The 24,562-nt window shown below is 34.9% G+C and overlaps 1 protein-coding gene across 1 annotated transcript in view; it reads left to right on the top strand.

Annotated features, from left to right (window-relative positions):
• The window catches only part of LOC150102569 (alpha-soluble NSF attachment protein-like), a 183,397-nt gene that overhangs the window by 61,369 nt on the left and 97,466 nt on the right, over window positions 1-24,562 (top strand). Inside the window, exon 4 of the mRNA XM_090398810.1 lies at window positions 6,086-6,132. Within this exon, the coding sequence (XP_090254936.1) occupies window positions 6,086-6,132 (47 nt within the window). The remainder of the gene's footprint in view (window positions 1-6,085; window positions 6,133-24,562) is intronic.

Genomic DNA, 24,562 nt, shown 5'->3' with positions numbered 1-24,562 from the left:
GAGAGGTAGCTACGAACATGAGATAATCCGATTAACCGTTCTCTTCAGCATGAGGGTTTATCACACCTTCTAATGGACAGGATGGTCAAATTGCACTTATCCTGGTTCTTTAAACAGGTGGGCTGAATCATATCCAGAATTAGTTGGACGTCTATAGACGTCCTGGCCGTTTGGAAGGTTAAAGAATCTACCAAAATTTTGGTAGTTTTTCTTCCGAATTAAAGAACGATTTAAGTGCCTCAAATAAATGTATAATTCTTTCTATTGCATTTCCTAATGAGAGCCAGTGAGTTTTAGAATAAGATAACAGAGACTGATATTCTGAGTTAACAAATTCACAGAACTCTTTAAGTCATTCTGTCCGAACTGCATAGATAATAAAATATGTAAAGAGTTTAACAACAAAACTCAACAAGCTGATAATGCATCATCTGATAATACATCATCATAATACAATGATAATCAACTGATAATACATCAGCTACAGTTTGCATGCAATTATGCAATTGGACATTCAATTCCTTTCAAATTTTCATTACAGGAGTATTTAAGTTTTGCAAGACATTATTTGTCCCTTGATGAAGTAGTCCTCCAACATTCGTATTTGCATTGTCTCCACAAAATGCAATACATTTTACGACATCTATTGAATGATGTTTTAAAGTTATCTTTCAATTAATCATTGTTGTTTTTAACAATGATTAATTGAAAGATATTTGGCATTATTAAGAGGTTAAGAAAAGAAACAAAAATTAATTTACCTTTAATTAAATATTTTATGTATTAACCAAATATCGCACATTCGAAAAAGGGGAGATGTTATTTTTTAATAATTATTGAAATAAAATCCACGTACTGTACTGATTTCTGCACAATGTCCATATAAGAACTGTTTGAAAATAAGCAAATACAATATATCTGTACAGAATTATAAATAAAATGCTTATACTAAATAAAAACTGACCAATTAAAGGGACAGCACCGTAAACTGTAACCACAATTAATTTCCTCAAATTGTCAGTTCTTATTGCTTAGAAATCAATTTAATTTGGATTATTCGAAAAGAATATTGAAAAGTATAATTGCTTAACATGATATTTATAATTTTATCTTTTCATTAAAATTTTGGACATATATATGGGACTTCTGGCAAGCCTAGTCAGAAGGTTAAATAAACTAGTTGTGAAATAGATGAATAGAGAGATTAAGCATGCAACAGAGAAAAAGGACATTATGGAGGCAGCATAAGAGAAGTGGTGATAACCAATTCCATGAGGATTTCAAAGACCAGGCAAGGTGGGTGACTTGGTTGGTAAGGGTAGCAAAAGTGAGGTATGAACAGCAGTTAGTTAATGAATCCAAAAAGAATTCTAAGGAGTTCTTTCAATATGTAGCCAAAAAAGAAAAAAAAAAAAAAAAAAGATTATGGAAGGAATGACATTGATTGGAGAAAATGGTATAAAGACAGCTGTTGTGGAAGATGTAGTGGAGATATTTAATGAGCAGTTCATAAAGGTCTTTCAATCTTGCAAATGTGACTTCATTTAGAGATTGAGAGCAGTTGATGATGATGGGGTGGAGAGACTGACTGTAAGTGAGCAAGACGTGTATAGGGAGTTGAGCAAAGTAGATGTAAATAAGGCTGTGGAACTTGATAATATATCACCACATATTCTGAAGGAATGTGTCAGGGAGTTGACATCTGCCTTGACATATTTTCTTAATGCGACACTGGGTCAAGTTCCTAAGGAGGGCAAGATTGTGCCACTTCATAAAGAAGGTGATAGAACTCAAGCATCAAACTACAGGCCTATCTGTGTGTCAGGTGTTGTAATTAAGTTGCTGGAGAAGCTTGTGAGAACTAGGATCCAGAGTTGGGTTGACAGCGATGGTATTATCTTTGATGGATAGCATGGATTTGCTAAAGGGAGGTCATGTTTTAATAATCTACTAACTTATTACAATAAGGTTGCTGCTTCCTTGGACAGAGGAGAGGGGATACACAGTAATAACTTAGATTTCGCAAAGGCTTTTGATTTTGATAGATGACTTGTGATAAGTTGGTAGTCAAACTAGAGCAGATGGGGTTGGATATCAGATTAGTGCATTGGATTGGAGACTGGCTATCTGATAGGTATCAGCAAGTTGTGTATGGGGAGCAATATCCAGGAAAATGAAAGTCACTAGCAGTGTGCCTCAGGGGTCCTGTTTTAGGGCTATTACTGTTTTAACTTGTATATTAATGATATTGGCGAAGATTTGGATGGAGATATTCATTTGTTTGCAGATGATGCAAAGTTGGGACAAACCATGAAGAGTAGAGAAGATGTTGTTGCCTTACAAAATTTTAAAATTTGGGAAACAAAGATGGCATGCAGAATTTATGCTTAGTGAGGATATACTGTCGGAGGTGGAGGAAATAAGAGATCTTGGGGTGATAGTGGATAAGGACAAAGACTCCCGGGAATGATGCGGAGGACACTGACTTGTAGAAGTAGGCAGATTCTTGTTCCATTGTATAAGGCTTTGATTAGGCCACACATAGACTACTGTTCCCAGATTTGGTCACCTGGTTTTCAGAAGGATGAAGAGATGCTGGAAAGGATCCAGAGGCAACTGACTAAGGTAGTTTCTGACTTCTGGAATGTTGAATAAGAGGAAAGATTGAGAAGATGCAATTTACAGTCTGGTTGGGACAGAGAGGAGAGATATGATGGCACCTCCAAGTTCATAAGGGGGTTGTTATAGGGTCAATGTTGGAGAGGTTCTGCAGAAAACAGTGGGGGATCAGGGGTTATCCCTGGAAACTATATAAAGAGGATGTGAGTAGGGGAGTGAGAAGCAGGTTTTTTGCATGCAGAGTTGTGAATGATTGGAATGCCTTGCCTGAGAGTGTGGTGTCTGCAGAGAATTTAAGTGTGTATGATAAAAGCACCTCCTAGATGAGTCTTTGAGTCCATGGGGTCTTGGGTAATAATAACAATAAATCCACTGCTGCCTTAAAACCTTTGAAGTGAATTAATTTTGTTTGCTTTAATGTGAATTTCATCCATCCAGAAACCCTGCTTTAAAGACTAAAGATAGCATCCCTACTTATGTGTGTCTTTGCCTTTCTACTTATATTTTCACTAATTGTGTTTAATAGAATGTTTTATGGATTATAAAAGAATGAAAATAGAGCTTTTTCAAGTTTTAGGCCTCCAGTAAGCCTGGTACTTGGCTCACTGAGTGATGAAATTCATCTGGTGGAAGAATTTCTTAACGCAAGGACTATATTCATATCCACCATTACATATACTCAGGACTTGCTGATCATGCTTTGGACACATGCCATAGAACAGTCTGGAAGAAAGCCACTTTACTCTATTGCAGCAAATACAAAAAAATTTCCTTGATTCTTCTTCTGCTTTAAATTACCATAACTTTACCAAACTTGGTTGTATGAAATTATCCCAAATTTGGGAAGCTCTAATCCTCAGTACTTCAGCCCACAGCAAGGACACTATTTAGGACTTTAGGCCTATTTTCAGTTAACATGCTCATCTTCATTGCTTAGTGTAGTGCCTGTACAATCAGGTATGTACATACAGGGTGTTCGGGATAAATTTGACAGTTTCGTAAGGAAAAAGAAAATCTTCTTTGTATCTATTAAATTTAATGAATTGACAAAAAAACATTACAGGCAGAGTTAATTACAATACTATCAACAAGATTTACTCAAAATGACCACCATTAGCATCGATCACAGCTTCAATTCTGCTTCGGAACCTCGAACAAGCTGATGCTACAGTCTCCCTGGGAAGGGCCGCAAAAACTGTTTTAATTTTATCCATTAACTGGGTTTTTGTATTACTGGAAGTGCGATTGGTGTCTTTTTCAACTGCGCCCCATACAAAATAATCCATGGGGTTAAGGTCTGGGGTGTTTGGAGGCCAAACATTTGGACTGGTGAAGTCGTAGAAATTTTCAGACAACCATTTTTGACTTTTCCCAGAGGTGTGGCAAGGGGCCGAATCCTGCTGCCATACATACGGCCTACCATTGGCTACCCTTGTTATCCAGGGCTTGACTACAGTTAGCAACTCCACGAACAAAGCCCGAATTCCAATGCCAGGATTCTTCAACACCTGTTCCTGCAGATTTGCGAGGAATTCTGCTGTACGAACGCAATCAGATCGTCTGCTAGGGATCTTTCTTCTTGCTACATCCTCGTAGTCACCATTGCAAGTCTCTAGTTCATGCCTGATTGTTTTTACTGTATTCAGGGAGCATTGGGCAGCAGTCGTAATATCCTTATTTTGATGGCGGGCACGAATCATCATGATACAAGTTATTCTCTTCCATGATTCAGGTGGGTTCCAGCTATCCATCCTTTCTGACATCTTGTATATGAATGAAGAAGGGTCCAAACTTTTAAATGAAGAGAAGTGTGTGTTAATACATGTAACTTACGGAAAAATATAATTAATTATAAATATGTCAAATTTATCCCGAACACCCTGTATATATTTTTTTCCCTGATGGCATTTTGACTTTGCCAAATTATTGGAAGTATTAATTAAATTTATTTTAGTTAATACTAGGCTACATTGTAATTTCCTTAAAAAATACAGTTATTATATAGTAGTAAAAGAATATTATAGACATTGCTGCATTTTGACTTAATCTGAATAAATAATTGAAAATAAAAAAAAGCTGTTGTACAATATTTTCTATAACTTCGTGTGTGTGTACACACACACACACACACACACACACACACACACACACACACACACACGAAGGTTGGTTCCAAAAGTTTCTGGACTGACATACAAAATTTACACCACTTTTAAAACTGCATGCATGACAGATAGCACCATTTATGGGAAGCTTAGTGTACCAGTTTCATCATTCAGTTCGAGGCACTCATTTGACTGACCCATAGCATGCTAAGTGGCTGTAATGTTAAAAATTGGGTGCACTGTGATAAAGTTTTTCACCAAAGAAGGGCTTTTTCCAAGTTCTATCAAACAGCGATTAGATGGTGTTTATAGGGAAGCTTCTTCATATTCCACTATGAAGGAATGGGCTAAATGGTTTTGGCTAGGAAGAGAGAGCATTGAAGATGATCCTCGTGGTGGTCAGCCTGTGGGAGTGATGACTGAGAAAAATGTCTTTCTTGTTGAGGGGAAATGCTCAATGACAGACGGGTGAAGCTCAAAGAAATCTCACAAAGGTAGGGGCTTTCTATAACAACCACTTTTGCATCATTCACAAGAAGCTTCACATTACGAAGGTCAGTGCAAGGTGGGTGCCTCGACTTCTCTCTTTAATTCAGGAGCATTGTGTGATCTGTTCCCGCAAGTTTTTAGAGCTTTGCCAAGAGAATCAATAGAAGTGCTGGAATCCATTGTCACTGGGGATGAAACCATGGTCCTTTATTATGATCCTCTTTTTAAAAGAGAATTCATCGAGGGGCACAAACTGGGCTAAGCACTGCCGAGAAATGTCAAGTAACTCAGTCCGCCAAGAAGATTGTTGTAACAATCTTTTGGGATTGCTGGAGAATTCTTTTTATTGACTTCAAGGAAAGGAATACCACTGTAAATGCAGAATATTATGCTTCACTCCTGCACAAACTGCTTGATGCCATGAAGGAGAAGAGATAAGGAAGGCTGAGTCATGGTGTTTGCTTGCTTCACGGCAATGCTCCAGTCCATATGACTATTGTTCCAAAGGCTGCAGTGAAAGACTGTGGCTTCCTGGAGATTGAACACTCACCCTACAACTCAAATCCAGCACCCAGTGACTACTACTCTTCTCGAAACTGATGAAAGACCTTTGAGGAAGAAAATTTGCAGATGACAAATGAAGTGAAAGATATAGTTTTATACCATTTTGCAGACAAAATTACAGACTTTTTTTTTTTATGGGCATATAGATGTTAATTCAGATTGTTTTCTTTTTATCACCTCTAAAAGATAGTCAGGCCAGAAACTTATGGAACCACCCTCGTATAAATTGAAATAATTAGTAAATTATTCTTTTTGTTGTTTGGGAGGGGAGGAAATGTATTTATTTATTTATTTTTTCCTAATTTCAGAAGCAATAACTAGTTTTTTGAAAGCTATTGAAATTTATACTGATATGGTGAGTATGCAATTATTTGTTTAAAAATGAGTTCTATTAATTTTTCTCTGCAAATTTTGCCTCAAATTGTATCAAATGTTTAACTAAATAAAATTTAATACAGATTTTACTTACATAATTTTTATCATAACAAACAGTTTTTGTCCAAGTGTCAAGGGCATCTTCAGTATGACTCAAATTAAACAAGTAGAATAGAAGTGGAAGATTCAACAATGAAAACACATGAACTACACGTACGTGATATAGTGACAGTTATAAGTACATTTAGCTCCTTACCAAACATTTAAAACAAGACCATTAATTAATTCAGAAATAAGAAATAAAAATAAATAATTTGCAGAATATGTGGAGAAGCACCATTTCCCTTAAAAGGGGTTTCAGTCCATTTCTGTTTTTATTCAGATGATGTAGGAAGGATTCACAACTTTCTTTGTTTTCCATAAGATTACTTTTAAGAACCTTCTTCCAGTGGAATCTGTTTGGTGGAGATAAGATGTTCTGTAAAATCTTGATTATTCAGGGTCATGGAATTTAATGTAGTCTAGATATTCATTACAGCATATGGCCTCTGATCTACCAAAAAGATGCCAAGAAATTATATTATTTGTTTCATCCTTTATCTACTTTGTAGAGTATAGTTGAAGTGTAAGCAAACAAAGTTTGCGCATAAAGTGATTTCACAACTGAGCTACTTGTATATAGAGGCTAATGACTTCAGATCAATTGCCTTAGTATCCCATAATATAAAGCACGTATCCTTATGGATACATATAATGCTTTGCATTATGTTGACACTATATACTCAATAAATGTCAAAAGGGACTACCCTTTTGACCTTTATTGAGGTCTCATTAGTGGGTGCCAGACCTAGAAGTGATACCAATGTTGAAGTAATACAAAAGTCATATTGCAGAAGTCATGAAGTGACTTCATGTGCAAACTTTGTTTGCTTACAGTTGGATAAAGGATGAAACCAAGAATATAATTTCTTGGCATCTTTAATTTATAGTATAACCTAGTGAAAAAACTTAACATCTCTCTCTAATCCACAAAATTGCAGTAATAAGGTGTGATACCCTTTGACTACTTGTATATGGAAATATGACTTCTGCATTATTTCAAACTTGGTATCACCTCTGGATCTGGCTCACACTGATGACATCTTAGTTTTTGGCAACTACTTTTTTTTTTTTATTATTTATTTGTTTTCCGTTCGTTTTTCGCTTTGATTTTACTTTATTGGTGCTAGTGGTGATTTTGTCCCCACTAGCACTGTTTTTTTAAAGTAAATATTAAGATTGCTGGTAGCAGTTGATATCTGCATTACGGGATTACTTTTGGCAGTATCATGGCCGTCATTTTATAGTAGCTCAAATAGAGCATTTACTGGTGGTGTAGAATTATTTCTCTATCACATGATTATTTAATTCTCAGTCTTATGACTGTAAGGCTTTTTTTTCTTCTCTTACAATCAGATGCAGAGGTTTTATTCTTTTTCCCCACCTGAGATAATGGTGCCAATTCCTCCAAGGGGGTGAAATCTAGGAATTAAAATTCCAGGATGTGAAGAAGTGAGACAGGTGGCTAAAGTTTGAAAGGAGATAGTTGGTGCTAATAAGATTCATTCTTTCTTCCCGCACGGCAGAGGGAAATATTTAATTGTAGTTAAAAATATGGCAACAAGGGACAAACTATTACAGGGTTTTACTTTCAAAAGCAGTACAGTTATTTCTCTAATGGTCGGGAGCCAGGTAAAAACTGTAAAAATCGAAAGATTTCCCATGGAATATATAGGGAATAGTAATGAAATTCTTATACAGACATTCTTGAAATGGGGTAAGATTAGTAACATACAAAAGGGTTTATCAAATGAAGATCCAAACTGGTTTTCTGGTGATGTCACCTTCACAATGGATATGAAGACATTCAAACCAAATTTTATCAACATCAGTACAATCTGAGTTATGGTGAACTGTCCCGGATTACAAAGGCAGTGCCTGCGTTGTGGTTCATACGATCACTTGGATGGTAACTGCCCCAAATCTAAATGTTTCAACTGCATGGAGATTGGACATATTGCTAATCAGTGTCTCAAACCCTGTCAGAAATGCAAAAGTTCTGAACACCACATTAACACCTCTCCTTTTAGAACTTTCGCTGAAAGAGTTGGAGCACCAGTAGAGCCAGTTAGAACACCGTATATATCAGAGAGGCATAATGAAGAGTTCCCGGATCTTCCAATTCAGTTTAGTAAAGACGGTGCTTTTAAACAAACTACACTTGGTAAAATCACAAAGTGCCCGACCAAATCAGCTAGAAATTAGCCCCAAAATTCCAGATCTGCAGGAACCACTTTCCCAATCAAATATAGATGGAACAATATCAGTTGAAATTACCAATAATGAACCTAGTATAACAACTGAACAGATACAAGATGAAATACAAAAACATGAAACTGTTCTACAAGCAGAAACTGGAGAAGAAATAGAAAGCAAGTATGACAACTGAAAGAACTTAATATGCAGACAAGACTATCAAAAAGGAAAGATGAATTAATAAAAAAAAAAAATTGAAGATGAACAAAAAAAAAATTAAAATAAAAGGAACTACATTTAAAAGAAAAAGAAGTAATAAAAAATGTAAAGATGTGGAGAAGGTTGTGGATCATCAAATGAAAACTCTTCAGGCTCAGAAGAGTTTATTTACTATGACGAACCATCTCATGCTAATAAAGGGAAAGTGAGAGATACAATTAAAGAAAATATAATAAAGTTTTTTCTCCCTTCTATGTGTTAGGCCTACTGGCCTGTTACAGAGCTATCTTAAGCCCTTCCAAGTCATAACCGTCCTGAGGATAAAGTGATTAGCCCTATTCCTCCTCATATATTTTATGGCTAGCTGCGAGTGTCCACGGGGCTGGTTTGCTTGCTTGTGTGAGGAAAAACCCCAGATAAACTAGGGAGAAAAACCCTGCTGTCTGTGTGCCCAATACTGGCTAACTTGGCTATGTCTGAGAAAGATCCTTAAGCTCCTCATGTCGGCGACAGGAATTGAACCCAGGACACTCCTTTCCCAGGCATATGGTTGTGAAGTGCATATACCACTAGGCTGACTGCACCGAATAAAGTTTACTTATTCAGAGTTTTCTCAGTATGATTATTATCTTCATGAAAAGAAAATAACTAGCTTCCAAATCAAGAACAATAGGCATGAAATTAAAATAATGGAAAGGAAGTGTAAAAAAAACTGTAAAATAGTTCACAAGAAGCAGGCTACACAATTGTTCCTTCACAGATTGAAGACCTCATCAGGTTCATCCAAAATTTAGAAGTTCAAGACTTATCAGTGACACTTCATTAATTATAACATCTCCTTTCTGCATTGTCTCCTTTCTGCAGATATAAAAATATAAAAAGTTTAACAGATATCCACTTTCTTATTGGAGCTTTGGAAGATTTAACAAGACTGTTCTTATTCCCCCCCCCCCCTCCTTGGGTCATTCTGTAATATCCAAAGGGATGCAGAAGGGAGAATCTTGACAATGAACTAGAAATAATGTAGATGTGTAATAAGGTTTATAAATGTTTATGCTCCATCCAGTGGAACAGTTAGATGAAAATTCTTCCAGGAATTGGAGCCATATTTATATGGTGCCCACAACATCATGGCAGCTGGAGACTGGAATTGTATCGTAAACCCCACATTAGACAAAATAGGAGGACACCCCCAGAAGTGGAAAAGATATGCGCAGTTAAAAACATCTCTCGACAATGCTCAACTAGTAAACATATGGATGATTTGTAATCCTAACCTCCAGTCTTACATTCACATGAATCAAGGTATGATAATAGGTTAATTCAGATAAAACATCTTGACATCAACATGTTAGATCACAATCCAGTTCTACTTAAGTTCCACTGCATGGAACAAGTAGAAATAAGTTCTGGACCATGGAGACTTCCACCAAATTTTCTGTTGATCTATTCAACCAAATTCCAGACCCTCTGTTCAAATTGGAATAATGTTACCTGGAATTGGGATATGTGGTTAAAATTCAAACAAGCAGTAAAACAGAATATGATGGAATGGGGAAAGGAACAGGCTTTCCTCCAAAGGAAAAAGTTGAAAGACCTGTATAAAGAGAGAAGCTGGTTCATAACAAACCAATACAATGGTATAGAATGTAGCAACATCATTTGAAATATTAACGTAGAGATAGAAGTGGAAAGTCAGAAACAAGTAGAAGAAAGAAATTTTAAGGTAAGAGTACAGCAGAATTAGCAGATAGCCCTTCAGCTGCATTCTTCAATACACAATTCACTAAATTCTGCAAAGAAAGGACTATCACTCAAATCTGCATTGATGGTGAAGACATGTCCATCACTCAAGACATCCTTGACTCCTTTCAAAAACACTACAAAAATCTTATTAAAAATTAAAGATACCAAGAAATTATATACTTGGTTTAATCCATTATCCAAGTGTAAGCAAACAAAGTTTGCACCTGAAGTATCTTTCAGGTTTGGGGCAGCTCGTGACAAAGGTCGTATGATTTCACATCACTTGACTTAGTATCCCATAATGCAAAGTATTATACATATCCTTGCAGACATGTATAATGCTATGCATTATGGGAAGGGTCACTACCCAGACCGGTTTCGGCCTTTATTTGAGGTCTCATCAATGGGAGCCAGACCCAGAGGTGAGATACCAAGATTGAAGTAATGCAGAAGTCATATTTTCATATATTAGTTGCCAAAAGGTGTCACACCTTATTATTAAAATACCCTGGATTAGAGATAGATAGAGGTTGAAAGTTTTTCACTTAGTTATATTATAAATTAATGATACCAAGAAATTATATACTTGGTTTAATCCATTATCCTAGTGTTAAGCAAACAAAGTTTGTGCCTGAAGTATCTTTCAGGACTGGGGCAACTCGTGGCAAAGGTGGTATGACTTGCCTTAGTATCCCATAATGCAAAGCACATCTCTTTGCCGACATGTATAATGCTATGCATTATGGGAAGGGTCACTACCCAGACTGAAATTATACCATGGTTTCAACCTTTATAGTGACTTTCATGGCATTATATGTATAATGCTGTGCATTATGGAAAAGGTCACTATCCAGACCGGTTTCGACCTTTATAGTGACTTTCATAGCATTATACATGTCCGCAAGGAGATGTGCTTTGCATTATGAGATATTAAGGCAAGTGATGTGAAGTTATACCACCTTTGCCACGAGTTACCCCAGTCCTGAAAGATACTTCAGGCGCAAACTTTGTTTGCGTATACTTGGATAATGGATTAAACCAAGTATATAATTTCTTGGTATCTTTAATTTATAATATAATGAAGTGAAAATCTTTCAACAACCACAAAAATCTGTTTGAAGACAATAACCAAGATGGGCTTGACAGACCCATTATAGTATCTGAAGTTACTCAGTCTATAAAGAATGCCAGACAAGAAAATCCCAAAGCCCTGATGGTCTAGGGATAGAACTTTACCACAAGGCCTGGGATTTTATTCTTCCCATTCTAGTTATACTATTTAATTCTTTTCTCTCATTAGGACACATACCGAGTGAATTTGTAGAAGGCCATACCATCCTCATTCCAGAACCTAATAGAGATCACATCTTAATCAGCAGCTGGAGACCTATTTCTCTATCTAATACTGAGTACAAGATATTTTTCCGCATTATCAATAACAGGATCAAAGTGGTAATGAGATACATAATTAAAAGCACACAGGTGTGTGGTGTTCCAGGCTAAGCAATGGAATTTAATCTGTTTCTGCTACGTGATCTAATCTGCTTATTTAATATGAAAAGCAGTCAATGGCAGTGCCTTACTCAAGCATTTGATAATGTCTGGCATCCCTTTCTGTTCCACATCCTCCAGCAAATTGGTGTAGGTAAGAAACTGCTATCTGTTATCTAAGGAGCCTATGCCAATTCAACTACCCACCTCCTAGTTAATGAGTTCCTGTAGACCTGGTTAAATTTCGAAAAGGAGTCAATCAAGATTGCCCTGTTAGTCCACTGCTCTTTGGATTGGTTCTTGAACCTTTCTAACAGGAAGTCGACAATACACATGCTGTGTTGAGGAATAATAATTTAACTATGAAGGAAAATAAGGTATTAGCATATGCCGATGATGTAGTGGGCACATTGAAGGATGATGATTCCATATATATATATATATATATATATATATATATATATATCTTTTTTTAGTATTTTTGAAAAATTCATTAAGATCAGTGGATTAGCTACTAATGCACACAAGACAAAATTAAAAGTTTTTGGTAAGTGGGATCTTGGAGACATTCCTTTTGAACTAACCTCTTTTAAACCTTAGAAGACTGGAAAATATGGCCACTTTTCTTTTCTTCTTAAGCTACAGTACTCAAAACCATAATCTTCTCTGCTCAATTGTGCATAATAAATATTATTATGCACATCACAGAAGCTGAAGAAAAGCAATTATATAGTGTTGTGTCGGAAATAACTAGCCCACTCTGTGACCGCCATTTGTTTCAGCCACAAATGAGAAATTACTCACTTAAGATAAAGACATGCTTGAGCTCTCAAGAGCAAAGGCAAGAAGCAATGAATAAAGTGTAATTTGAGAGTATAGCAATTTAATCAATAATATTATTGTAAGGTAATTCAAAAGCTGTGTTAGAAATCATGCCCGATACAGGGGAAAGTTATGTTAAGCGACTTCAGAGTTGTTAACCAATCAGCGGAGGGTCTCATCATTACGTATCTGTCCATGACACAGCAGAAAAATCCGAGACGTCATCCGGTAACCCCTGCAGTAAGAGTTCCGTCAAGAAGGCTGCCGAGTAAAGAACGTGACCGTATCTGACGAATCAAAGAGGGCTGAGTGAGTGACAGAGAGAGAGAGGGTGCTTGCTGCCATGATATAAGGACGGCGTGCTCTTCAAACGCTCTTTTGTTTCCTGCATTTTTCCTGTGTGCCAGTGAGAAGGCCTTGAAGGCTGAGGATGCTTGGCGCCAGTTTCCAGCAACCCTCCACGTTGCAGTGGGTTCTGTTATGTACAAGTCATCCAACTGTACAACAAGGAACCAGCAGACAGGGCCATTGGTGAGTTACCGCCAATGTGACTTCTTCGAAGGATTCAACACTTTGAAAGGATTGAGTAAAGAAAGACAGCAGAAATGAAGGAAGTCTTGCCATATCCGAGGAAAGATCAGCCATAAAACTAAGGGACAACTTCGCTAAGGAAATTAACCAGTAAGGCAAATATTTCTTATCCTATATGCATAAGAAGTGCTGTATAAACCAGTGAACAAAGAATGAACAAAGAGAAAGGGGAAAACCTTAAGCATAGCCCTGCTTGACCCGACTAGGAGATCCGTTTAGGACTGAACGTCTTGTTGGGACCTTTCTGCTGTGACTTATGAAAGTGTGTATGTGTGAACTTTCAATGGAACAGTTCAAGAAACGAAGTGTTATATGAAATGCATTGATTGAAGGTACTACTTTGTACATTGAACCTGTGAATTGCATAAATCTTATAGCAAGGAGATTAACTCTCATAAGATTTGTAATTAATAAGATTGAGTGAAAATATCATGTATAAATTTTAATAACTTAGTATTACCAGAACTAACATAATGACAGAAGTATCATTCAATCTTAGAGCAAACCACTGAAGTAACATTGATTAAATAATGCTTCTGAGTTATGATTGCATAACCCTGTATTTTAAGAGGTATGTAAGAGAGATTGAATGAGCTCATTGCATGCGTGCAGAAATGTATTTCTTGTATATTAATACCATTGCTTGATTTCATGTATATTATAATTAGTAGTATTAAAATGCATTGTTTTAGATCAAAGTTTGTGTGTTCTGTTAAACGAGACTGACTTACCACTTATTAAAATTTTGAACCTGTGTAAGTGAAGGGGGAAACATTTGTGTAAGAAAGGGGGGGGGAGCCGCGACTGCATACCACGTGTTTCCGTTACTAAGTATTATTGTAGAGATAGTCATTAAAGTAGACCTAAGAATTAGTCGCCAGCTGGTGCAGTCGTTTAAAATTAAATAAATTTGCCGGAACTAACTCTTGGTACAAGAAAGAGATAACTAGCTAGATAGAAGTAAAGGATAAAATATAAAAAAAAGAGGAAAGTATAAAATAGAAAAAGTAAGAAAAAGAATAGAAAGCGAAAAAATAATATAGAAAATAGAGAGACATAACAATAGTAAGCCTGTGCTTTTTTTTTTTTTTTTTTTTTTTGGTGTCCAGCCAATACCAAGAAGTTAAAAAGGAATTTCAACTATCAATGAAACATGGAGGATTTGGGCTTCCAGTGTTAAAATTCTGTTATTTGAGCAGTACACCTTCAAAAATTCATAAAATATTGCAGACCTTCTCCTGTACTACCTAGATGGTCATCTTTCCCTGTTTGGAGTAAATGATTATAAAGGTCCAAAAGCTGAGATTGTTCCTGAATACTACAACACTCCGTGTTTAACTCTAAGACTGCTACAACACTCTCATTGACATTGTTTCCATTTAAAAAAAAAGTAAAATTTGGTATAAAGAAATCTTTAATCTCTTTTGCTGCAAACTTTCACAGTTGGGTACTGACAACAATACTTCGTTTCATAACTTATTGAAGTTCCAAGGTAACAGGAGGGATCTTGCTTGGAGAATTGCATATGACCACTTCCAGTCAATACCATCAAATGGAAGTACTTTAACATCGGAGATCCAATCTGTGACATCTGTTACTGATTGGAAACAGTAGTACATGCATTCTACAGCTGCCCTCTTGCCCTGCATATTTGGAACAGATTATGTAATGTGTCGGGCAGAACAGGTTATTTTTTTGCAGTACCCACCACTGTCAGCAATGGGAATAGAATTTTAATTTTTATAATTAATGAATGAAAATACCATTTATGGAAGGTTAGAAAGGAACTCATCGAAGGAGGGCACCTCCCTCGATGACAGAGAATAGCTTTAGTGATTTAGATGATTCCTCAGAGAATGATGAGGAAACTATTCAAAGTTGACAAATTTAAATTCAAAACGTGATTTAAATGAAAATGTTCATAATGTAGTTAAGTTTTTAAGATCCCAACTGTCTGAAGTATTTTAGGACTTTAATAGTCTTTTGCAAACTTTAAAAATAAAGTGAAATGTGACAAGATGGAATTAGTTATGGACGTTTAATCACATTGGAACTTGTGCTTGTTAAGTTTATTGAAGAGGTTCATAAAGATATTGTTAGCCTAGGTTTAACAAATACCTCGATGTTCAATTGCTGCACAGTTTGAATAATTCACTAAAGCTAGTTATGATGACTGTCACAGCTGTTGGTGGATAAGATGCAACTCTTTATTCCATACTTTTTAACTTCATGTTAACAAATTTAAGGTAAATTCAAGGTGATTTTGCCCAAGAATATTTACTTAAATGGAAACTTGCATGAAATAGTGCTGAGATATTGACAACTTTTTTTTTTTTTCGATTGTCTTACAATAACTGATGTACCACCGAAATGGATCTTAGATTTTGCTATAGAAGGAAGAGACTTTTTCCAATGAAATTAATAAACACAATGAAAATCAGGAAAATTCTAATGAAAGTATTGTTTCTGCCAATGAAGAAGAAATGGTAATGATGGAAAAAGAGTTGAAGCAAATTTTCAGAGTTCAAAAAATTCCTTTAGTGTTGCCAATCTCAGAAACAGATAAATTTTCAAAGTTAAAAACAAGAATTTGTCTTATTTAAAATAAAAAGAAAATAACAGAAAACTTGGAAAAATTATATCAGGCTTTACTATTGTTTCAGACATCAATAAATTTTGAAAGAATGCTTTCAGTTGCAACAAATTTTTGTGCAAAAGTTCATTCAACAATATATATGATATATTGTTGAATGAACTTTTGTGAAATTCAATGTGGAATAAGAAATGGGGGGGGGGGCATTCAGTCTAATTCCAATGTATAAGAAGTTTTGCAGTGCTCAACAGGCACACACATACCATTAGTATTTGTGGTTATTTAAGAATGAAATAAAAGTATTGGTTTATCCTTCAATTTATAGTTAGGGCACAGTTACTTAGTAAGCAGTTTTGGTACAACTTCTTAATAAACAGAAGGTATTAAGTTAAGGGGATAATAAATCCCTTATTATTTCAAAGCCGAATAAGAAACTTGAAGATCGAAATCTAAGAGTTTCATGCTGAAACTCTTAGATTTCGGGCACCTTTCTGGCAATTCGTATAGTAAAGTATGCAAGTTCGGTTCACTTAAACCTTGGTATTATCCAGGTCTACCTACTCACTGATGAGACCTCAATAAAGGTTGAAACCGGTCTGGGTAGTGATCCTCCCTCATAATGTAAAACAGTAATACATCTCCTAGCAGCTGCGTTTTACATTATGAGAAAATATTAAGGACAGTGATTGAAACTTGCTCCACCTTTGCTCCGAGTTGCCCTAGTGTTGTACTACCAGGTGTTGACTTACGCTTGGACTCACCAGAAGTTCTTCAGCATGGAACTCTTAGATTTCAATCTTCAAGTTTCTTATTTGGCTTTGAAATAATGAGGGATATATTACCCCCTTAACTTAATTTAAGTCGCCAAAAAAAATTGCCTCTTGGTCCTTTATTGTAGAAACAGAAGATATATTTTTTTTGGCCTAGGGGGGCACCATGAAAAAATTACTCGGGCACTAAAGGCATCACAAACCAAGAAAGTTTGGGAACCTCTGTGTTATTGCATTCAGCCTACGATATTGCTCATTGATGAGCAAGAGATTCCCCCCCCCCCTCTCGAATGGAATTTGGACTTACTTCTTCTGTGGTGACACAGTCCATCTTGGGAGAGTGTACATTTGTATGTATAAGTATGTATTATTAAATGAATGAAGAAGGATATCACAAACATTGTTGCCCAAGGCAGAATTCGAACTTGCAACCTTCTGACTGGACAGTACCCCTCAGATACACTAAACACTCGTCTAACTAGGGCATCCTAGTAGTTATACAGTGTAAAAATCAGCCATAGTATTAACAAAAGCTTATAAATTGACCATATCTGGGACTAAATATGTAATTGATATGTTAGGCAACCATTATAGAGTACCCCAGGTTAAAATATAACTAGTGAGATATTTGCCTGACTGGTCAGGCAAATATCTCACTGGTTATATTTTAACCTGACTGGTCAGCCAGCAAAACATATTTTTAAGCCTTGCTCACGGCTTTACTACATTTTCTTTTATATATTTCTTTATAGATAAATATTCTTATTGGATCTAATTCCAAGTCTATAATGTAGATCAACTAAAGTAGTTAATTTTCTTCTTTATAGCAAAATTGAAATAACTTAAAATTCTGTAATTTTTTTTTTTTCTCCTCTGAATTATCATCAGTCTTTTTTATTGTAAAGAAATACATTGGGTTTATTTGGCTATAATAACATAAAAATGAAAATTGACTAGTTTTGTTAGATATTTGTGGCCTCTTCTTGGTTAGGATGAACAAAGGAAAACTATAAAAAAAACAAAAGGCTGACATGAACTATAACTTTACTAAAATGCAGAACAGGTGGGAACTGTTACAAAAGTCAAAAGAAAAACCATGTGGTGGGTGGGAGCTGGCGCAGGCTATTTTTCAGTGATGTGTGCAAGATAGTTGGCTGAAAAGTTAGTCTGTTGTGTAGAAAGATCTAATGAGAGATTTCCAAATACCACACAGGATCATTCCCTTGGTTGTTATCGAGCATACCATGTGAACGGATGATCATAGTAGATTCTTTTATGTTGTAAGAAGTGAAGTATTGTAAGGCATGGAGCTCTTATCCCATTCAATATTATGATGCATGCAAGAGTTACATCATATTAGCCTTTCATTGTATTTTTTTTTGTTCATCATAAACCAAAAGAAGAAGCCATAAGTATTTGTGACAAAACTTGTCTGTTTTAATTTTTATATTTGTACAGCCAAATAAATCCAGTGTATTTCTCTTTACAATTGATTGTTTCCGTCGCAAGTTTACATACTCATCGTAAGTCTTTTTTGTTTTCCATGGCTTATTAATTTCTTTTTTATAAAGTTTGAGCATTCTTTCAAGGCAAATCTTCAATCTTCAATAGGATAAACATGCTTCACTATGATCAAATACTTTATAATAAGCTGTTTGTCATGTACTTTTTTCTTAGTCATTACAGAACAGTTTAGGATAAGCCTATTGCAAAAAAAAAAAAAGTTATGTTTCCTGGCATGATGATTTGATAACCCATTTTGTGTTATGTGCATTTTTGATTGTCATTTCTTCAAAAAGGATAATCTAGGGCAGTGGTGTTCAACCTTTTTTACTACGCGAGCTACTTTTCTATAAAAAGTTATTCGGCGATCTATTCTCTTATATAGATCACGTTCCCCAACCTGATATCTGACTACACACAAGTAAACAACTAAAAAAAATACACAACTAAAAACTTTATTTGTGTATTTAAAAATTTATTTATCACTTTAATTATTTTAATACAACAAAAAAAACCAAATATATTGGAATAAAATATTTATTTCTCTATTTTGTAAAACCAAAGTTAGAAAAAACAACAGATTGATTACAAACTCACAAGTTATAGAAAATGCTGGTTGATTAAAAAAAAAAAAAAAAAAGTTAATGTGAAATTTGTTATTGTTTGGACCTTGCAATATTTTCATAGTGAAGTTGATATGAAGAAGTGGTCAATGCAGACAATCATCCAAATGATCATATGTAATTTGGTTTCTTAATTGATTTTTTATGACGTTCATATTTGAAAAACCGGATTCTGACAAGTATGTCGATCCGAAACACAACAGAATTTTTCACGCAATATCAGTTAATATTGGGAATTTTTCATGTGCATACTTCCAAATGACTTCATTGTTTATTGATTTTAAATGTAAACTATTCTGAATGTTTATTATCTCAAGTTCTACTTCAGCTTGGTTTATATCAAACAGCCCACTAATTTTATTTGAAATTTCTGTGATGTTCAAGTTTTCTTGAAATGAATTATTGATAAAAGATACAATCATTTCAGTTTTATTAAAATCTTTACATCTTGAATTTATAAATCATAGCGAAGCATTTCTTGATTTTGTTCAAAAAATTTTAATAAATATGGGAGATGTCTAAATTCGCAGTCATTTATATTTTTCTTTAATAAAAGTAAGTATTGTTGGAAAGTTTTTATTGAACTTAACATGTCAATTAAATTTTTATCTCTACCATGTAACTCTAAATTAAATTGCTTAATTTGTACAGAAATCTACTAAAAATGATAAGTGTAACAACCATCTTTTATCACTCAATTGTGGATAAATATCTCCTTTTTCATCAAGAAAATTTTTATATCTTTAATTAATACAAGAAATCTTTCTAAAAATTGACTTCTGCTGAGCCAGCAAACATTATTGTAAAACAGAAGTTCCCTATCATCATCTGCCTGTAATTTAAATAACTGCTGTTTCAGGGCTTTTCCTCGAACAGAATTTGCAATTTTAAATGTAATATCCAAAACATCTTTTGTGTTTAATCTTTTACTACACGGTACTTGTTGGTGAATAGCACAGTGGTACGTTAAAAAATCTGGATATTTGTCATCCTTTTTACATAATGAGATGAAGCCTGATTTATTACCTATCATTGCAGGAGCACCATCAGTAGTAATAGACACAAGTTTAAAAAGCGGAAGTTTGTGTTGTTTCACAAATTCATCAAATGCTGAAAAAATGTCTTCTCCCCTAGTCCTTCCCAATAATGGTATAATTTTCAAAAGTTCTTCTTTACTTGAATAATCTTGAAATACCATGCGAATGAATACCATTAATTGAGCAATATCAGTGAAGTTGTTTGATTCATCAAATTTCATGAAAACGCAACACACTGGTGAATGTCTTACATTAACCTGGCCTGGAAATTTTTCTCCAGCAATTAGAACTCTTCCTTTTGGCAATTTGAAATCTTGTCTGTGGCCTAGAAGTAGTCTCTCTCTCTCTAGTGACGTCTTGAACCGAGAAGCTCCTTTCTGGAAGCAGGAAACCCCTCTCTCAAGCAACGTGTATCTGGGCAGTCTCTCTGACGGTGACGCTGGACCAGGCGGCCTCCTCTCTGACAGCAATTCTGGAACCATGCTTGCTTCAGTCACTTTTTATTAGGCCTCCTCTGAGACCTTGCATGAAGTTTGACAACCCCCAAAGAATTGGCACGAATCTTTCATCTTAAGTTTCAAGTTCGGCACTCCTTTTGTTTTCCTCCACTTATTTTTGATTGTAAGTTGCCGGCCATTGGAAAGTTGTTTGAACTCATTCTGACTGATTTTGGAGATGTTTACACTTAGAACCTGCAAGCCTTTCTCATACATACAAATATCAATAACAATCTTTCTAATGCCACCATCTACAGCTTCGGCGACAAAAACATTGCCTTTGTTTTTAACACTCTAACATATTCTTATTAAAGCAGTATATACAGTTAGCTTCAAAAGAGTTATTTACAAAAACATCTAATACAAACTATACCGAGACAAACAAAGTTTATTTTTTTACAATATTCACATGGGACTTAACCTAAGTAAAAATAGATGTCATGTGCTTTGGAATATTTAATATTTAAGCCACAATCGAGTTTTTACACTTTGCTTATAATCGTATTTACTCGGCGCGTTGTTTGACTTCCACTGATCCAAATTAATTCATTTACCCGGACTTATAAGAAAATTACTGATTTGATAATTTTAACGAAAAATAAATAAACAATAGTAATACACTTAAAGCGAATTAAAAATAATACAAAATAATGATAAATAAAATATTATGTTTTCAGTTTTAATTAAATTTGTAAGTAAGGAGGAATACACGAGATCGACCAAAAATTGCTCCGTGATCGACTGGTCGATCGCAATCGACAGGTTGAACACCCCTGATCTAGGATCTTGGTTTTAAATTTTTGTCTTGCATTTAAGAAAAAAAATGGGTTTTTAATATATAAATAAGTAAATTTATATATTCTTTTATAAATAGAGTGTGATTAAATTACACAGTATAATAAAGTGATAGTGTGGTGGTGGAAAAAAACAAAACTACTGAATAACTATGTTTTTATGTTATAGAGCAAAAGAGTTTATTAACAAAGAAATATATCTTTACACATATGTACATCCACAACTGTTGGTGGAACCTTGATCAAATAAAGCATTAATGGGAGTAGATTATGTGCTTGAAATTGGCACCTTGTCTTTAACACCCCAACTGGCCATGACGTCTATAGATGTTCAGCAAAATCTGGATATGATTCTGTAACACCCATTGAATAACATGGATAAGAAGTCCAATTTGGTCTCACTATTTCATCCACCATGGCCGGTAGAGAGGTTAAGACAGGTTTTGTAGTGCATGCAAAGGTTCTCTGTCATCTTGGAGAACAGGGGTAGGGATGTCTACTGGACGTAACATGTTATTTTATCCTTTAGTGCATCAAAGGTTGTTTGAAGGCAGGTGGTTGTGAAATACCAATTTCTTCAACATACCCCACACAAAGATATCAGGTGATGTGAGATCAGGAGAATGTGAACTCTCTGAACCTCGAAATGATCCTCCCAGGGAAGTGTTCTGATAAATAGGCTCTAGAACCACATGATGCATGATAAGTTGCTCCATCCTGTTGGAATACCTGTGCATGAAATAGAATGTTTTTGCACGATACATCCTATGCAAATCCTGGGTGGACGGCACCAACATATTCTCGATGTAGCATTTGCTATTCAAGGTCACGTTTATACTACCTTCATGAATGAAGTAGGGCCCAATTATGCCATGGCCAGAAACCTCACCCCATGTGGTGACCTTCTTGTTGTGAAGAGGTTTCTCTTGGACAAATTCAGGTCTCAAATTCAGGAAACCAAGAAACCTGCAGGTTCATCTGCTTACATGACAGCTTAGATGGAAATGTGCTTTACCCAACATTATTGTTGGGCAAAGTGCATTTCAGTGATTAACAGCAATTGCCCATTGCTGTTAATCACTGACCCACCTGAATGATGTATGGAAAGGTACCCAGCTTAAGGATTCTCTGTAGTGACCGCCTCTGTATCCCAAGTTTTACTGCCGTTTGGCATTGACTTCATTTCAGAGAGTGTAACACTTGCTCCAGCACACGCCCGTGATTCTCATTTGTGTTAATAGTTTGTGGTCTCCCTGATTTCCCTTTGCATTACGGCAAAACACTCCTGGTATGTTGGAATGTCTGGATTAAGACAATGATAACATTACTGTTTGGGACACTCTTATGGAAACGATGATATACGAAAATAATGCTCAACATTAAACATCTTTTCTTCCATCATCAATACCATTGCTGCAGCTAAATGTAATGGCGTACACTCTACATGTGCTCATCTATTAATATGCATGCAGTTGAACAGCATATTTCATAGTGTGTGTGTGTGTGTATTGAAGGGGATGTCGAAGTACAGTACTGTTTTTTTGCACCATACCATATAAGTAATGAATTAAATTTTTTTCACCTCTTAAAATTTATTTACAGTAAATTATTTATGATTTTTGTAAATTTTTTTCAGACTGTGTCATATGGATATTTAGACTAGACTTGGATGACTCAGAATCTCAAAACACTGAGTTATCGGAAACTTAACCTGTCATGCTCTTGAAAGAATGTAAAATTTTCATTTCTGTTTTTTATGCCTAATTCAAAACAACTTTTACCCAATAAAAATTTTTTGACAATTCTTGTATGCTATAAAATATGTCCATCACTTTTGAGACAGTATTACAATTCAGTTAAAGGTTTTTCATTGTGATCCACTTATTGTATATTTCAGCAATGTTTACATAAATTGTAGATTGTTATTCTTATGTAAACTAGCAAAGATATGGTAAATTTTTATTTCTGATTTTTTTTTCCTTTCATAATTTTGAAGTATTTAATATTTTCCCATTCATAGCATAACAGTGCATCTAGAAATGCAATTTTATAGTTATGTTGAACAAGAAATACCATTCTTCTGAAGCTAAAATGGTGAACTGTATCAGTATCAGTAATTCATTTTGTATTGATTGCTGATGTTATTTACCTGCGCTTATTTAAAACTCTGTATATGTTTATTTTCAAAAAATATATATTCATAAGTTTCATTTAAGTATCTCTAGTTTATTTCCAATATGCTCATCTACTTTGAAAACAATACTAGTTTCTCCCAAATGATTTAAACTCATCTTTATCTCTAAAATAAGACAAGAGGAATTGTAATATAAGACGAGCAAAGTTTAATTAAATAACTATACAAATGTAATTATTTATATTAAGAAAATTGCAAGAGAAATACACTGTCTCTCAGACTCACCCTCTTGAAAGTTAAATTCAGGAATTAAAAAAATTCTAACAGCAAACGAAACAAAGGAAAAAAATTCCTTTCCTAATCCTCTTTAGGATAAAAGAACTGTAGCTTTTTTACTATAGTCAGTAAACAACAAAGGAAACGTTCCTTTAGTAATTCCTCTCTAGGACTAATACAGATATTGTATTTTAATCACAGTCAATTCCAATAAGAAATCTGTCACACCAGCTCAAAGTTTTAACACTCATTACAAAATTAGGAACACATCCTACCTCTGTAACTTGAGTACAAATTATCTTCAGGAATATTTACCTCATTCCAGAAAATTAAACTTGAAGATAAAATACATTAGATGTCTGTCCTACAGTTCGGATTCAATCCGAAATCAAAAAATTGAATACAATCTTCATTACTTGTATTCAATTTTTATTCCTTACTGAATAAGTTTTCTTCAGCATTCTAAAATACACACACATTATCACAAGAAACACTGTTTTAGAGAGGCATACAACATTCCATACCTTATGCAGGAACCTGCTTTCTACAAACTTGATCTACTGTTATTCCTTACAACAAGACTATATTCGAAGCTTTCTAGATTATCTATTGGTGATCATACACTATTAGAAAGAAATTAATACTTTCAGACAATTCTACAGGTCTCTGAATATGTTTCCCTGTAACCCTTTCTTCTGTCAGAATGTTTGCCCGTGACCACCTCATTATCTAGCCATTGAGTTTTTTCCCTCTACTCCCTTAATTCTCTTTGGTGAAATCATGTGGTAGCTTCAAAGTCACTGTTATTGGCTGAAAGCACAGGGCAGCACTGGAACTGTGTATATTATCAGCACCACTTGTTTGTCTTTTGCTGCCATTGCATAACTTTGCCTAAATTTTGCAACACAAACCAAAGTTACAATCCATTTTAACATTATTTTACAAGACAAATTACATAACTTTAATTCTTTATGGAGATAAAGACAAGTGAATTTAGTAACAACATTAAATTAAATTCC

Source organism: Typopeltis vanoorti, chromosome 10 (assembly GCF_054136105.1).
Source record: "Typopeltis vanoorti isolate ZY-2024b chromosome 10, IOZ_Tvanoo_1.0, whole genome shotgun sequence".
NCBI lineage: Eukaryota > Metazoa > Arthropoda > Arachnida > Uropygi > Thelyphonidae > Typopeltis > Typopeltis vanoorti.
This window is presented reverse-complemented; position numbering and strand designations above follow the sequence as displayed.